We start from the raw sequence: 17,978 nt of genomic DNA, 5'->3' as shown, positions 1-17,978 counted from the left end.
AAGCAGGTTCGTCAGTATTTATTTATTAAGTCTTTTCAAAAATCTTTATTTACTGGTTATGTACCTAAATGTTGGAAGACTAAAAGGGTCTCGCGTATTTTTAAAAGTGGCAATAAAACAGATACTACTAATTATCGGCCTATCTCTATTCTGCCAATTCCTATGAAAATTTTTAAAAAGTTTAGTGCATGAGCAAATTTCTCATTTTATTTCTGAGCACAACTTCCTAAATGACAAAACTCTTTTCCACAGAAACTGCAGTAGTCGATGTCTCTGATTTTATTCTTACTGAGCTCGGCCAACAAAACTTTGTTTGTGATATGCTCATTGATCTTAAAAAAGGTTTTGACACTGTTGATCATAAAATTTTGTTAAAAAGCTATGGTGTTTTGGCATCAGAGATGCCGCCTTTGGTTGATCCGAGTCCTACTTAACGGGCCGAATACAGCTGACTCTTGTAAACGACATAAGATCAGATCTGCTTCATGAAGACGCTTTTTGGGTGCCGAAGGGATCTGTGTTGGGGCCCCTGCTTTTTCTTTTATATATTGGTGACCTAAAATCTGTCATCAATTCAAACTACCACCAGCTATATGCAGATAATACGATAATTATTTCATCCCATCAAAACTTGGATACCCTTGTCTCGCAGGTTGAGTTAGAACTTTCGTAAGTCGACCTCTGGCTGAATAATAACAAAATGACTTTTAATACGGACAAAACTGAAACAATCTATTAACTATATGGGTATTCCTTTGAAGAGGAGCGAAAAAGTTAAATATCTTGGGGTAACATTTGATCAAAAATGCAATGGGAAGAGCACATTAATGACATAAATAGAAAAATACTAATTAAAGATTCTAAAATTAGAATCATTGCATCTTGTTTAACACCTCACACAAAAAAGCTTTTAATTAATGCACTTGTCATGCCATATTTCAACTACTGCTCTTCGGTATGGGCTTGTGCCACCCAAGGTAGATAACTAGAAAAACTATTGTGTCCATACCTTTCTTGGGAAAGAGAGGGAATATTTAATGAATAATTTACTCATCAAAAACGATGCCATATTAGTTTTCAAAGCCATAAATCACATTGCTCCTGATTACATGCGCTCAAAATTCCTTTTGACAAAAAACTGTCATAATCATCAAACAAGAGGAGCTTCAAAAAACAGGTTCACACTTCCCTTGGTCAACACGGAATTTGGCAAAAAAGCCCACCCGTTTAGAGCTGCAAAAGTGTGGAATAATCTTCAAGACCAAGTGACCTGTAATGGAAGTCTGCTTTCGTTTAAGACTTCCACCTCTAATGTATTTCGCAAATTCTAATGGAGATCACTTTTTAATTTTTGTTTTTAATTCTTTTTTTTTAATCTTCGCAGATTATAAAATATCTGCATATATACTGCCAAAAAATGACATTTATGTGCAAATTGAGTAACAAGCATGACATTTGGCACAGTCGTAATTATGATAAATAGAAACTATTCAAGTCTTAGACCCAATCAATAACAGTAACTACTCTATTGTATTTTACAGACCAGAATAAGGTTGCCCCTAATAAAAACATTTTTTCTCACAAAATATCTATTGTTTTATATCATTAGAAAGAGCATAAAAAAATGCAACACATAAGTAAGAACATATGTCTGAAAAAAGTACTGGTAACAAGATACAAGCTTTAAAAGAATTTTGTAATCAGGGGGTTTACTTTTGGAAAAAAAAAGTCTCATTTAAAAAACCATTTCGTTTGAAATATTATAATTCCAAAAAAAAAAAAATCTATATTGTTTTCTATAAGCTAGACATGGAAATCCACAGATTGCGACGAGTTCGAAGTATGGAAAGGCGATCATCTCTAGTACTATTACTGAACCATAGTGCTTTTGTTTTCGATACCACACTTGAAAGTTCAATTCGCGTAACGACCAAACAAAGGTCAGCAATGGCGCGTGGCCTTGTGGTTATGGAGTTTGCTTCGTAATAACAAGGTCCGTGGTTCGGTCCACAGCGAGTAAATAGCGAGTAAATAGAAATATTACTGTATGATATTATGAATGGCACATTGTTGCTATCACGTGGTACAACATCAAATTAGACGAGTGCCGTGTCTTATATGCAGATAACCTGGAAGATCACTTAAAGTTGAACGATTTTAATGGAATAGACGTGATTTTGTTAGACTAGATTATTGATGTATTTAATTTCATAGCTCTATAGTTTACATTTACATTTGTGTTGAAAACTTTTAACATTTGGAACGAAATACGCTGTTTTCTTTATTTCAGCATTGATTTCAGTTATGCCTATAAATAAAGAAATATTTATAAGTATGATTTATTGGATTTATATTTTTAACAAGAAAAAAGAAAATGAAATCGAATGAGAAAATTTTAGAACTTAAAACATTTTCAATTTAGACCAAAATTAAGAAACTTTTAGAACTAGACCCTTCACCAAGTTTCTTATAAAAGAAAACGTAAAATTGTCATGGAATCATGTCATCTTTGTACCTGAATAACACTTAAGGACAACTTCTGTGTCTTCGTCGTCATATTTTGATCGACCATTCTGCATCTGAGTTTGTAAAAGTAATGAAATTTCGTTTAACAAGAAAAAAAATACTCACATCTAAATTAATAGATTCTTTGTGTTGCTTTTGTGCAAATTACGACCGCTTTTCTGGAAGTTCTGACGCTAAGAGAAAATACAGGCAGTAGTTGCAACCTTTTTCATAAACAACGCTTAAGCCATTTTCGTCCCCAGATAGAGATGATAAAACCCTGACGTTTATGTCAAAGAGCTCTGGGATCGAGAATGAACTAACAAGTCCTAGGCACAAGCTTTAATTGCAATACCAAGATATCTATACAACACAATAAATTGACACCAGCAAAGTTTTACGTCTTGTTAACGAAAAGGAAGTCGGGTGCACTTTAAAAGCTTACTAAAGCGGTAGTTTGTAGGAATATCATGTATTATTGCAAGTATAGCCAGGAGACGCCCAGCATAATTTTCCTCACCACCGGGAAATTGGAATAGTTAAGGTGGGAAAAATTTACGCTGGGTGGCAAACGAATCTCTCGGTCCGAATACTGACCGCACATTTTGATTGGTTACTTCTATTGTTTTACTCACGTGATTAATACTAGCAAATCATTTGTTTCGAGCGCGAATGGCCTCACTCACCCGAACAAATATAATTAATTCTTCTATTATTTAAGAGGGTAACTTGTGATCACGCCAAGTTTGTGCTTATGAATTGAAATTTAGGGATTTGCCCTGACCTTAGCTTTTGTTGTCGTTTTATTAATCTCGAAAAATGTTTAGTTAACTAGGCTATTTGAAAATTAGATAACCGCTAGACATCGCGCGCAAACCCTGTGCAAGATTTTAAATCAAATGTACGAGATGTAGATTGATTTGTTTTACTAAAAATGAGAACACGTGAGAATCTTTTTCTTTTGCATTATTAACAGACAAAAACAGAATGACAAAAATCCAGCTGCAAATCTGTATAAAGTTCCTGTTGCATGATTGATTTACCTTAATTGTACTGCTTGTACAGCTTTCTTACATGACGTGGAATTTGAAACTTAATAAGGACTACTGCGTTGTTATTTGAAAAAGTATTATTTGTTAGCTTTAACAATGCAAATATACAGGAAAAAGTTAGTAAAAATAAAGTGCAAACACATTATCTGATATTATAAGAAAAACTTTCGCGAGAAGGCAAATCCTCAATATTTGGTGCACAGCATTTTTTAAGTAATAATTTGGATTGAAGGGTAGTTTTATTAACGCGACGAGTTGGATTGTGCTGGAATAAATTGTCACTTGATGAATATCGAGTTTTTTCTAAGAAACGACTGCGCCTTAAAATCTGTTAATTTGCGATTGTTTTTGCGCGAAAGTTTCCGTCTTTACGAGAAAATTTGTATGCTATATGCAGGTAGTTCCGAATTGCTATATAAACTAAACTAAGCACTATCCGTAAATTTTAGAAAATATTATATATAATGTAGAAAAAAATTGTTTCTTGTTGCATAGCTTGCTGAGGTGACACTCTTGTATCGGTATGAACTTTTATTTGGCTAAGTGGAATTACTTCGGTCTCCTACGAAAACTTCTACAAGTCGAAGCGTAACTGATCTCTTGCTTGATTTTGTGTTACTTCCGAAATCAAAAATTACCAAAAAATAATCGTCCCTAATATTCATTATTTTTTATACACACCATAGCCACGCGAAGTATTTGACAATAACAATGCTCTTTGTCTTTTTAAAAATTTTCAGAGGGCGCAGCATTATTTCAAGCTCGATTTCAGCCAATTTTTTAAAATGCTTCAAAATAATACTTATACATGGTCTAGGAGTTTTCTGCAAACACGAATTGATAATATTTAGCAGATATATACATATGCAGGAATAGGATGTCATGACACATTACAACCTTTCTTTATAAGCATAGCAAAATTTTGGCTTAATGTTGTTTAACTTTCATTATTTCCGAGGTTGAGCATTGGAAGATCAAATTTACGTGTTTGATGGCTTAGTTAGGTTAGTCCATCAATAGAAATCAAATTTTAGTTTTATGTTTTTCGTATGAAACTTTTAAAACAAGATATGTCCTGAAAACTATTCTCATGGTTTTAACCCCTGTTTCCCACCTTTTTTAATCTTAATTTAGGCAGCGTTGATGCTAATCGGTTTTAGAGGATTCGAGCCTCTTGTTGCTTATAAAAAACGTGTACAAAAATTTTTATAAGAAACTTTTTTGGATTTTGACCAGATCTCCTGTTCCTTTTTTAGTCAATATGTAGATCTAAAGTTGATGATTGCTTAATATGATTAACTTTTGTAATTTATGTTAGAAGGGAAAAAAAAAAGTGTACGACAAAGAATTTATTGTAGTTTTCTTTAAACAGAAGTTGCTTAATTCTTTTTTAAAATCTGATTCAGTTGCTTATAAACGAGTTATAAAAAAATCGTGTATTTTGCAAGCTTATAATTATCACACCTTTAAAAAAAATTGAATTTTTAAATTTGCTGATGTCAGCAATTACAGCCATAAGAATATATATATAAAAATTCATTACTAAACTTAAGCAGAGCTTAATTTGCAAAACTTTATTTTCAAAAATTTTTGTGAGATAAAAATTTGGTAAAATTTGCTATAAAAAATCGCCATGATTTTTATCTCACTAAAATATTTTGAAAATATTTCTTAAGCTTTCACAAAAAGGCTTTGCGACAAAAAGTTTCTCTGAATAACAATTAGATTCTAACTATACTACAAAGCAAAGGAAACACACGCTCCTAAAGTCAAACCAACCGACAAAAACAACGACATAATAGTTCCAGCGGTTTCTGAATATTCTATTGAAACCAACTTGGGTCCGTACATCATGCACAAACTTCCAAGATACCCGTTAGTCAATGAAAAAAAGACATTTATAATGACGGGCCAGAAATCATGCTTGAAGACATACGGCAAGTGGACGCTCCCTTCGATATTGCATAGGAAAAAAAGTGGTATGAACACGACCCGCGTTATGGCTAAGAAAGGAAGCCACGGGCCTTTTTCCTTGACAAGTTGAAATTGACCAGCGAAAATTCTTCCAACCCAGTCTCCACAATTGAAAATAAGAAATACAACAACAGTCGCGAATAATTTCTTGTTCCACATTGACCCGTTCGCTTCGTCTGTTGAACGAATCTTTACAAGTACGGCAGGGAACATGGATAACGTCACGCCGAACACAACCGTCACAGAGAACGCCATCGGCCAAATCTCTTTGAAAATCTGCCAGTATGGAATGTCAGGCTGCTCCGGTTTAACCTCTTGCTGAATTTTTACGTCATTCTTTGAACGGCGTTCGAATCGCCGAAAATAAAACTGCATTCTCGGCATTTTGAACAGCATAGTATAAGATACGGCCGTGATTGCAATGACCACGACTGCAATCAGAAAATAAATGAACGCACTCGTAGTTGTGTCATCGTTCTCTGCAAGTTTTGAAATAAGATCTGCCAACGCTGCAAAGATCCCTGCAATTGCTTGACCGCTCATGATGGCTTGTATGTACCGCTGACCAACGATACCAGCTACACCAAACAATGTACCTTGGTAAACACCACTTGATATATTTATGATGATAACACTGCATACGGTAATGACAAAAAACTTGTCCGGCCAACTCTGGCTATCGACTTTTACAAGAACTGTCGTGACCGTGAAAGTAGCTATCATAATCAGAAGGCAGGTGATGACACGGACCCCTCTAGAAAGTCGGTTCGTCAGAAATATGTTCAAAAACAAACTGATCACGTTAGGAAACATGGCGGATAGAGCAAACGCGTTTTCAAACTTTCCCTGGATATTCGCGTCCTCTTCGAATTTCTGCGAAAAATAGTCTTTGGCGGTGATAAAAAAGTTCCAGGGTAACAACATGCCCACACCCTGGATGAAGAAAATAATGTAAATAATATTGTAGCGATCACTCGGAGCATTCACACTGTTGCTCATGCCACTGAAGTCAGGATCGACATGCGGCTGTACGATATGGGCACCTTCTGGATTTGAGATCAACAGATCATCATCGGAATTGCTCTCTTCATAGTTGACCATCTTGAAGGTTTGATTTGTTAATAAGTACTAAAATAAATAAACGAATAAATAAATTAAGTAAACAAACGAACAAAAAATCAAACAAACAAACGATTTTAATTACTGGACATAACTTATGACATACGCATACCATATTTTATAGTGTTGATATCTTGTAACTTACGATAACTAAACATGTGAATCACACAACACGAGAAGTGCTTTATCGCATACCAAATTATTTGATTTGCTGAGATGTACAAAACTTTAAACACTGGTCAAAATAACATGTTTCGACATTGACAACTAGTAAATCCTTATTACTTATGCAGGCATTATTCCTATTTTTGTGCTGAACATTAAGCAGAAAGAATCTACTACACTTTTATAGACGGGCATGACACAGTTGGAGATTGAACTCACAACCTTCCGCAATGGAACACAAAAACTACCACAAAGGACAGTAACAAAGAACACCAAAGAAAACAACACCATTAAGATTGCAGATTGATTTTTTAGTAATTTACATATGCAGGTACTTTTTTATATTTTCTCATCTGCATTTTTTCTTTAAGGCTTTATCAACTAATATAATAATAGTACTAATATCGACTAATCACTTTTCTTATTATCGCAATTTTGTCATTGTTTAGTGCTAAGAAATAAAAAAGTTGGTTCGTGCTAAGTGATTGTTTTTAGTTAATTTGAATATTTACACGATGTGAGTAATCATGGTACAAAATTTGCGACATTTAAAAAAAATTTCCTTATACTTTCTAATCAGACTTTTTTTGGTCTTTGCTGACGTCAGCAAAATTTTTTAAATCCTTATATCTTCTTAACCGTTCGTTGAAAGCACACATGCTTTTTCATTATTATTGTTCCAGTTCTACACATTAGAGCTAGAGGGAGTGGGTAAACAATTTCTTGAAATAAATTTTTAGTTTATGCTCTGCTGACGTCATAAAATTCCAAAAATTCAATCTACATTTTTTCCATTCTTCTGCCTAAGTGGATTTTTCCACAGGCTTTATCGACTAGTGTTGTTAGAGTTTGTAAAGATTTATCTCATATCCATTATGCTAATTGCAATAATCACTAATACTAGAAACGACTTTTTAAGCTCTAACATCATTTTATATATACCTCGTGTTCCCTTTAAGCAAATCAAATGTTACAGGCACTTTTTTAAGCTGCTCTTATAATTCATGTCAACACTCAGCAATTGCCGATGCGAACCAATGAAGTGAACTTCTTCTGGACCCTCACGCCTTATATAACCCAAAAGACCCTTTACTTTAAATGAACATGTTTTTATTTTCCTGCATTATTCAAGCTATTACAAATAATCATCATACTAAAAGTTACAGCTACAGAATTCTAGACAAACTTAGAACTAGCTAGCTTGCTAAAAAATCTGCTGCCTCTGTTTTGTAAAGCGTCCGTACTTACGATGGCCCCAATGGCTCACTTCTCTTCTTAATAAAAACATTTCTCTTTTTTTCTCCAAAATCTTCTCTTTTTCCGTTCGAAGCACTTCTCTTCCAAAGTGAGAATCACTTCTCTTTCATGAACTCAAAGAAACCACTGACCCAATTCTGGTCTGGAATATTGATTGAACTGGATTTCAATAACTCACGTTTTTGAATAAATTTCCACCCTCGTCCCCAGGTATTTTTGCCTTTTTGAAATTTTAAAAGATGACGGCGAAAATCCCTGGGGACAAGGGTAATTAAATGGCATACGGGCTCCGGCCGTGAAAAAGGTCAAGTGTTCTTAATAATTAATAATTAATAACTCTTTAAAAATTTTATGTGTAGTGGACCATTTCTTTTTTTTTTAATACACACTTTTTTTATAAGAATATATTCTAACCAGAAAGGCCATTATCCTTATTTTTCTATTCCTCTAAATAATTCTTAAAAATCACATTCATTATAAAGAAAAATCATGTGACTTGTTTAGTGGAGACTACCATGATTTTGAGGACTCTCGGCAGCCATTTATTTTGCCAGTTATTGTGACTTTGGTAAATAAAATTAATTACTCTGCTACTTATTTTATTCATGTACATGCTTCGAACCTGTATTAATGTTGCACGCACAAACAAAAACTTACTATAAAATTTAAATCAAAATCAATAAAACATGGCTTCCCGATTGGGAATCGTTTTTTTTTAATAATTTTCGACAAGAAACACCAACTTATGTATTGGACCCACTAGTTCATGTTGATTAGATGTAGTTTTCAGTAACACTGATCGAACCAGTCCGCCATCGTCTGGAAACGTGTTTGTTAACCTTGCCAATTTTCAATCAGAACGATGTTCAGATTCATCTTTCAATATTGCAATATCGCCAACTTGGAAGCAACGTTGCTTGTGTTGCCAAAAAAGCTCATTTTTGGAGAGTTTGCAGGTATTCTTTTCTCCACCTTGACCAAAATTCATTCGCAATATGCTGGATTCGTCCACATCGTCGCCGACTATAAAGATTATGTTTGTCAAAAACACCTGGTGGTGAAACAATTACGTTCGACTTCATAATAAGCAAATTTTATGGTGAAGGGGGAGTGGGCTATCTACACCTCTTAATTCAAGACCTCTGACATGCGAAACATCGCATGTCAGAGGTCTTGAATTCACAAAGCCTCGACTTCTGCTAGAAATGCCCTAAAGTATTCCTTGTTCATGGTATGACCATGCATTCTTAACAGTGATGTCAAGATTGAGCACACAATTCGAATTTGACGCCTCCAAATTCCACCAAAGTGATTCGCTGTTGGTGGATTTCTCTTCCAACTGATCAAATTTCCTCCCTGTAACTGAAAGAAGGTACATATTTTATCGTCATCTATTTCATTTAGGACTTTTGTTCAACTCCTTTTCAGCTCCAACAAAGTTACTTCCATTGTCACACTGCTATGAACGCATATTGCGTCGTCAGGAGATACTTCTCGATGATTAAAAAAAAAGAACCAGTATCAATTCGGTTTGTAGATTCTAAGTGTATGGCTCTGCATAAAAAACAAGTAAATAAAGCATCATAACGTTTGAAATCCTTTCTTTCTTCTCTGAAAATGGACGGAACAAACAGATCTACTCCACAGACTGTAAAGGGTAAATTGCTTCAAGTCGTTTGCTCGAAAGGTTGACCATCCTTGATCTGCAGTTTTTTCTCTTACCGTTCTGCAGTACACACATTTTGATATCAGATGACGAACAAATGAATTACAATCATTGTTGTCACACACAGTTCACACCATACCTGGGTAGAATAATGGGGTAAACTGTTACGTATTCTTCCATTTCATTTCCTGATAATTTATATTTTTTCTGAGACAATTTATACAGGGAACTTACGCGTTTAACACTGGTATTGAAACCATCTTCGGTGCTGGTTTTCTTTTGAACAGCTGTTTTATCAGCAAAGTTCCTATGCTGTGCCAATTTTAAGATGACAGTTTTTGCATTTTGCAAGTCTTCTATATCTATCTAATCTTCTATATGTAATGTCGAACAATGTAACCTCTTACTTTTGTTTCTTATATAGCCCAACACTACTGTACAATCAGTCCAATAAATTTTTAGTTATTTCTTCAAGAAGGATCCAACCTTTATAGAAACTGTGGCCGCTGTTAATTTCAATTTTATAGTTATTGATTTAAGGGAGCTACTTTCGCCTTTCCCAAACAGCAATTTATTTCTCCTTTTCCGGGTAACTGGATTCTCCGTAACCTTTACCAGGGGCATCTGAAAAATGATGAATAGATTTATTTATGATCTCACAGAAGTTTTTGGGTTTAAAACATCTTGATACATCGATGGCTTCTAATTCAAGTAATTCAGAAAGGCATTTTTCCCATCCTGATCTTTGTTTACTTGTAATTTCATCAACCAAACTCAAACATAACTGCTAAAGAAGAAGTCTTCCTTGGAGTGGAAACGGTGCTGCAAATCCAAGTGGGTCAAAAATTGGAGCAACTTGGTGATGAAGCTGCACCAAACATGGCTTCAATATCCGCAATAAAGGCTATTTCATCTGCTCTGAATCAATTTAGTATACCCCCAACTAACACATTCGTTAGATCAGGTCCTTGTAACAGCTTCTTGTTTAATGACATTCCTTTTGACGTAGCATTGCAATCAAAAACAACCCTTATTTTGTCTGGTTTTATTGGGTGGTAGACACAAAAATGTGAAATGATGGACTTTTTTCTTCTATGTGACCCATGATACACCAACCAACTTTGGTCCTGTAAACATTGATCTTTACTTGCAATTACTTCCTTTGGTTCTAATGCCAGAGGCCAATATCCACCAATCAGTATACCAATGTTCACCATCTCACGGCAGATATCGCTAAATAGCCTCTAGATACTTTCATTTTTTAATCATTTTGGGGTTGGCACCTCTTCTTTATCTACTGGAAGTTCACTTTGACAGTAACAGGGGGCAATTTTACCCTTGATTCTTTTCTATTGATACTTGATGCATACAAACCATAAACTATGTGGAATATGTTCGACGTTTCTCCTTTGATTGTCTTGATGGAAACCATCGTCTCAATACTATCTACGAGCTCCTACATTACTCTTTCACTAATAAACGATCCCTGGCTACCATTGTCTAATAAGGCCTGTGTTCTTACAATACGTGAGTTGGTTTTTTGTGTAAACTTACAGGAACTACGCACAGGCTGATGACACTAGCATTTAAAGATGTATATACATCGCCTTTGGACTGTTTCTTTCTTTTCTTTAGAATCAGACTTGTCGTTCAAATTTGAATCATTGTAGCCTTCAGATTAATCTTTCTGTTTACTATCATCTCTAGATTTTTTGTTTTCATATAAGGTTTCGCTATATATCCATGCAACCCTGATGGATGCTCTCCCTTACACACACAACAAGTTTGTCTTTTGCTACAGTTTTTTGCTGAATGGTGAAGCTTGATGGTTGATAACATGAGAAACAAAGTCTACTTTTAAATAGAAACCTTCTTTCACCTACTGTTTTTCTTAGATATGTAACACAATCATCAGGGTCATGATCCAGTGAACATAATGGACAAGTACTTTTGGTCGTTGAAGAACGAAATAACATTTTTTATTTCTTACATGTTCTCTCTGACGAGGTCTCTAAGTTTGCCTCCCTCGAATAGAGTGGGTCAGAAATGAGAACAGTTGTTGTAGCAACTGCATAAAAGTTTTCAATTTTGCTTCTGCACCAGTAGCCTTTCTCACTTTTAGAGCCTGTCTTTTCCATTTGTCTTGCAAGTAGTTAGGTAACTTTGAATGCAAAATCTGAATCAAGTCTGGACTATCATATACCAATTATTGCCACTGTAAGTCATTGTAGCCTTAAACTTTACTAATAAGGTGTAGAATCTGCCAAAACTGGATGAGTCGTTAGGCTTCAACTTTCACTAGGACTTAATTTGCTTTCTGTACGCACTTATTATGTTACATGGATCTCCATACCTTTCTGCTAGTAGCGATTTGGCTTGTTTATAGCAAACATTTATGGGCAAGTAGATACAACTACTGACCCAAGTCTTTTGGTTCACCTGATAAGTATTTTATCAGTCTTGTGAGTTTGCCTCTTTCATATGTATTTTAGTCTCAATGGCCTCAACAAAGGTTGTAATGAAAAACATATACTCTAACGGATCACAAGTAAAGATATTTAACTCGACGTCTGGAGCTTGCAAACGACTTACTAAATCCGTCAACTGATTAACTTGTCCAAACATATTGTTTTGTTTCCCTTCTTGAAACAACTCTACTTTTTCCCTTCTTGTGGTATTGACTTGTGGTATTTGCTGACTAAATTGATCCAAGTGTTCTAAACTATATTTTATTGTTGGTTAATGCTTTGAACATAATCATTAACTGTTTTCATCTTAACTACTGGAATCTCAGGTAATTCAACTTTTTCTACTTTTTTTTCTTTCAATTCTGTTTCTTCTGAGTATATTTTCAACTTATAGCAGATGCTTTTGCCATGTCAAGCTGAACTTGTATTTGCTTTTTTGTTAGTTCTGCCTCTTGCTGTTTCTGTAAAAAGGCAATTTGAGGCAACTTGAATTTGTAACTCAGCAATCCATTCTTTCTCTTCTTTTACTTTAAGCTTAATGGATCTTTAAGTTGATGGTGATCTTATACTGCTGCTAGAACCTTTCTTTGATGAAGATTTTTGACTGGGAGTTTTCACAAAATGTTTTTCATTTGTCCAATTATATACTCTCCTTCGAAGAGCATTCATTTTCCTGTCAACCTCATTGACAGTCCTATCCTAAGAAACTCTACTTTTCTGGTTCATCAGTATCAAAAATTTTGCATGGGGGCTCATAAAAATTCTTAAAAAGTGTATTAGAGAATTAAACTTATTCGTAAACAATTTCTCATCTCCATGCGAGTGCTTTTAACTCATCTTGAGTCTAATGGACTTTTCCTGGATTTTTCTCTTTTTTTGAAGTAAGCCAAGCTCATACTGTCTACCCTTTTTTGTTAACTTTCGAAATCTTTTCGGAGTCAGAACTTTATACGTCTTGCTTGCACAAACTTTATCTCTGTTGTCTGGCTAAATAGTGGTTTACTACTAATGTCACATGCACAAACAAGTGGACACTATTGGTTCAAACTGGAATGAACTAATTGATACAACATGTGATACATTTTAGTCCATAACGCTAAATAAAACTTTTTCTTAATAAAAATACAAAAAGAGCAAATAATATTTAAAAGGAAAGCAAACAAACACACACAAAAACCTCCACCTACCAGGGACAAGACCAATTAAAGAACCCATATACCCAGTAAAACAAACAAGATAGAAACAATACAAACATATCTTACTAAACCACTTTAACAGAACAACCGCCAGACAACATCACACACAAGCAGCTATACACGTATACTAACTATAACAACATACACATGAATCCACTATATGCTTAAAATTTAAAATGCAACATAAACCATAATATAAAAAAACAAAAGAGCTTCAAAAGTAACACAATCGGTTGTTAACAGACATGAGAACAGAGGAACAAGACAGCAATAACATACATTAAAATACTAACAAGTAACATAAAGTTAATGAACCGTAACATTAAACATAAAAATGAAGGCTAGCAAGATACAAAAGAAATAAAACTACACACAGACTACAAAATAAACACAATCTTCAGGGATTCCTGAAGGCTGCCAATTGTTGTGCCTCATCAGCAGCAACAACCTGCTACAATAAGCTGTTGGTAAATAAGCACGTATTAGCCAAATATACTGTTCCGTACAATGTCATTCACTGTACGAAGTTGGCCTTTTTTGCAGTAGCGCTGAGAGTGACCATCCTCGTACAAAACTGACCATCTTCGTACAGCGGCAAATATTGTCAAAAAATAAAACTTTTATAATATAAATAATAACTTTTTTAAAATATCTTCTTTTCTTTTATTTCATTTTCAAAAAGAATACATTTGTTTTACGATCTAGATGCCTATTTGAAAAAATACTAATAAGGCGAGCAGGTTAGACTCCTGTCTGGATCTCATCAACCTCGTCCCCAGGACCTGTTAGGCTTTTTATATTTAGAAGGCCTGCACAAATCTCATTACATTTTATGCAAATAGTTTGATGAATATGCTCTTTTAATAGACGTATATTTTTTATACTTTGTTTTATATTAACAGAGAATAAACAATGATATTTTTGAAAAATGGTACTAGTGCTCGTAAATATAAGTTTGATCTCTTTGATTCAAATAAGGTTATATCAGGTATGATATTGTTATTGATTTTTTTATTAACCTTTCCATGGTTTTTATGGTAGTGACCTTTTAATTTTATGCTATATTGAATTTTTGTGCAAAAAACCTGTAAATCACCCTTGTCTCCAGTGCCTTTGCATGGCTCGTACGAAACTGTTTTTGTAAGCATGGTTTTGTTCATAATTGAGTGAGAACGGGGAAGAACGTAAAAACAAGTTGTACAAAGTTAGTATTGTTCAGAAAAATTCAACTTAAGTAGAAGAAGTGAAGTAGGCCCAACCTCGTGCACAGTTATTTAAGTTGTACGAAGTTGGTATTGTTAAAAAAAATTCAACCATAGTAGAAGAAGTGAAGTAGGTCCAACGTCGTACAAAGTTATCTCAGTTGTATGAAGTTGGTTCGAATCAGAAAAATTCAAATAAATTAGAAGAAGTTAAGTAGGCCCAACCTCGTATATAGTATTTGAAGTCGTACGAAGTTGGTATGGATAAAAAAAATCAAGTTTTAAGTGGGAGCAATGATGTTGCCCAACCTCGTACACAGTTTATTAAGGTTGTACGAAGTTGGTACAATCATTAGATAATAATGGTCAAAATTAACGTTCAGAGAATATTTAAGAAATTATAATGTTTACTGAATGTATTTAGCAATGCTTAGATATTCATTTCTAAACTAAATTATTCGTTCCATGATTTTTGTACAGCAATTGTAATGCCAATCTTCGTACAAAATTGCCCAACTTCGTACATGCGCGAAAAATGACCAGCCTCGTACAACGGGTCAATTTCGTACAGAACAATACTTCTTTTGTTTCGGAAAGTGAAAATAATATACAGACCATGGGTGTAAAATTGCGAACCAGATTTTTAAGTATATAGTTGTGAAAAGAAAGCTTAGTGCCACATGCAGGGGTCATGTCAAAATACAGAAAAGAAGCGTGAGGATACAGAAGAGAACTGTTTGGATCATAGAAGAAAAGTGTTTTTAAATTGGAAGAGAAATGAGCCATATTGGCCATCATATACTACAGAGTCTCATTCAAAAGCAAAAATCGTCCTGGAAACTCTACTTGTGATGGGTGTAAATTTATTAATGTGAGGTAAATTCTGCACAGAGTTAAAATGGAATTCAAACAGTCATATGTTTTGTGCAGCATAATCACTGTGGTTTTTTGGTAAATTTAAAGATCCTCATATATCTAGCATCCACGCATCCACATATAGCTTACAGTCATTTAATTCAATAAAGTTTTGTGACATGTTATTCAACATGGTTGTACATAGAATTCTAATCATTTTATAAATTTAACAAACCTGGACCTGGATTGGATGAGCACAACTTTTTTACAAATGCACAAAACGCACTTTGGAATTTCAGCAGATGCGCCTGTTCACGACCGGTTTGTTTTTGTTTTTGTCACATGATAAAGGCGTCCGTGTTCAAACACGCCACTAGAAGCAACTAAAAAAATTCTGGAGGAGCGCAAATTTTTAACCTTCAATTTATTAGTGGGAACTAGTCGATAAAGCCCGTGGAAAAGTTTTCGACAAACGCGTAAAGGCTGAAATGCACGATCCGTTTAAACGGAATGTCTAAACCTGACGGATGGGTCATAGGTCAAAACGGATCGTGTATTTTAAAATATAAAACTTTTTTCCTGCCAAATTTGACCTATCCGTCGTTTAAAAAAGATGGACATGTTCATCTTTTTCGATTAAACGGATGATCTTTCTCTATTGAAATTTCGTAAATCTTTTGTTTTACGTTTGATGTCATGTGTATCACTTTCAAACTATTATGCAACATACAGTTGAAAACTACAGTAAAAAATCAATCAAGAGAAAAAACAAAAGAAAATGGCGAAAGAAAAAAAATAAATATTGAAAATTGAAAATTGCATATTGCATCGCAAACCTCTCTGGAATAATTTCGCCAAGTGTGTTTCTGTGAACACGAATGTTTCAATTCGGAACAACTAACACCCGTTGCTAAAAAACGGATTGTTGCAGCAAGCTTTATGCCAGAACTAAGCACAGCGCGCATCGTTCTTGTTTTTGTATGGATGACTCTATAATTGCAAGCAACTCATCAAAAACATCTGGACTCATTCTCAAAAACTTTTCTTGTTCAAACTAGTCTTTTTTTCGAAATTCGCGTAGTAAAGTGGACGGTACAGCCAGATTTTCTCTTTGTTTTAGCCAAGGTTTTACGCACATAGATCTCTTCCTTTTTTTCTTTTTTTTTTTTAAACGGGATCGCTATGATAATCGCGGAGGCAGCAACCGTAGCGACACGTTTTTCATTTTACTAGCCACGATTCGGAAAACTTTTGTACCATGTGTTGTACGTTTAAACGGATTATGTGTAGACAAGAAACCTTTCACAAAGTTTCCCCTACAGGTTATTCGTCATCTTTTGATCTTCCGTTTAAACGGATTGTGTATTTCAGCCTTAAGGAGCTATAAAGTTTTAAAAATTTTGCTGACCTCAGCCATGGCCCGTCAAAACCAAAAATATTTTTTCAGAAATTTGTAAATCCTGTTGCTTTCATCGTATAGATCTTGACACGTTGATCAAGAAAATGTATAGGATTATGGACTTTTGACAAACGGTTGCAGATATATTTAAGGTTTGAAGGTTTTTTGATGACGTCATCAACCCGTGCATTCCGAAACGGATTTGGGGACCCAGGTTTGGGAAACTTACCCAAAATGGTCCCAGGTGGTCCCTAGTTACCCACACGGTAAAAAAAACCATTGACGTCACTACCTCGTTTCCAAGTTATTTGGCCTTAAAGTTTTAAGTGCACTGTAATGGCTTCATTAGGATATTGTCGTTAAAGTAGTGTTATTGACGTCGGGCCGTAACGTCAGAAAATTTAGCATATTAGACATGCATTTATCGGCATTATCAAAGGACAATGAACACATTCACCTTGCCTGTTCCAGAGACACAGAACTGGCGTATTATTATATAGACTAGTCGATAGATAAATAAAAAACAGGTGCGGCGCTGAAGAAAACGACTTTAGAATAAACGTTCAGGGTTCAATTACGCCAGTAAACACCCATGCCTAAATACCTTATTTCAGGAAATTAGTGGGAGAAAAAAAAATTAACGCGAATTTTGGTAATTCGCGTTAACCAAATGTAACGTAAATATCCTAGCAATTGCAATACAATTCCCTTGTTTAATTGACACAAAAATATTAGTATCGTACTGGATGCAGTTCACCTAATGTGATTAACAGATTGAAGGGTTGATATTGTATTGTAGACATTTTGAAGATAACAAAAAAAAATGTTTGTATGAAACCATGAAACAAAGATAAACGCGTCCATCAAATTTTGTCTTTTTAATTTCCTGAATTCCCGCGTTTTTTTTTGTTTTTTTTGCTTTTTGTAAGTCAGTCGCTAAATCGAGTAAATTAAATTCTTTTTTATAAGTTACAATTTCGTGATCGTTAATTTCCTTAAATAAGTTAAACGTCCAATTAAAAAGCCATGGCCATCTAAAAGCCATCTAAAATCATGTTCAGAACAATGAAACTGTATTTAGTAATCCCTTTTTGCAAGTTTTTTTTTACATTTCACTGGC

The 17,978-nt window shown here is 34.5% G+C and overlaps 2 protein-coding genes across 3 annotated transcripts in view; one reads left to right on the top strand and one right to left on the bottom strand.

Moving 5' to 3' along the window:
* Nucleotides 1–17,978, top strand: part of LOC130635998 (ragulator complex protein LAMTOR4-like) — a 48,392-nt gene that overhangs the window by 6,745 nt on the left and 23,669 nt on the right. The window lies entirely within an intron of this gene.
* On the bottom strand, nucleotides 4,139–15,827 carry LOC130635996 (equilibrative nucleoside transporter 1-like). 2 transcript variants are annotated; one of them, XM_057445563.1, is made up of 2 exons: nucleotides 15,695–15,827; nucleotides 4,139–6,659 (listed from the first exon to the last, which is right to left on the bottom strand). In XM_057445563.1, the coding sequence occupies exon 2, from the start codon at nucleotides 6,630–6,632 to the stop codon at nucleotides 5,295–5,297; it is 1,338 nt and encodes a 445-aa protein (XP_057301546.1). In that variant the 5' UTR covers nucleotides 6,633–6,659; nucleotides 15,695–15,827; the 3' UTR covers nucleotides 4,139–5,294. The 2 variants fall into 2 exon arrangements, with proteins under 2 accessions (XP_057301546.1, XP_057301547.1); XM_057445564.1 differs by having other exon boundaries at nucleotides 15,701–15,807.

This window comes from Hydractinia symbiolongicarpus, chromosome 3, assembly GCF_029227915.1.
Source record: "Hydractinia symbiolongicarpus strain clone_291-10 chromosome 3, HSymV2.1, whole genome shotgun sequence".
NCBI classification, from domain to species: Eukaryota; Metazoa; Cnidaria; class Hydrozoa; order Anthoathecata; family Hydractiniidae; genus Hydractinia; species Hydractinia symbiolongicarpus.
This window is presented reverse-complemented; position numbering and strand designations above follow the sequence as displayed.

Coding starts and splice junctions, on each gene's coding strand:
- LOC130635996 (XM_057445563.1), bottom strand. CDS start 6,632: ATGGTCAACTATGAAGAGAGCAATTCCGATGATGATCTGTTGATCTCA.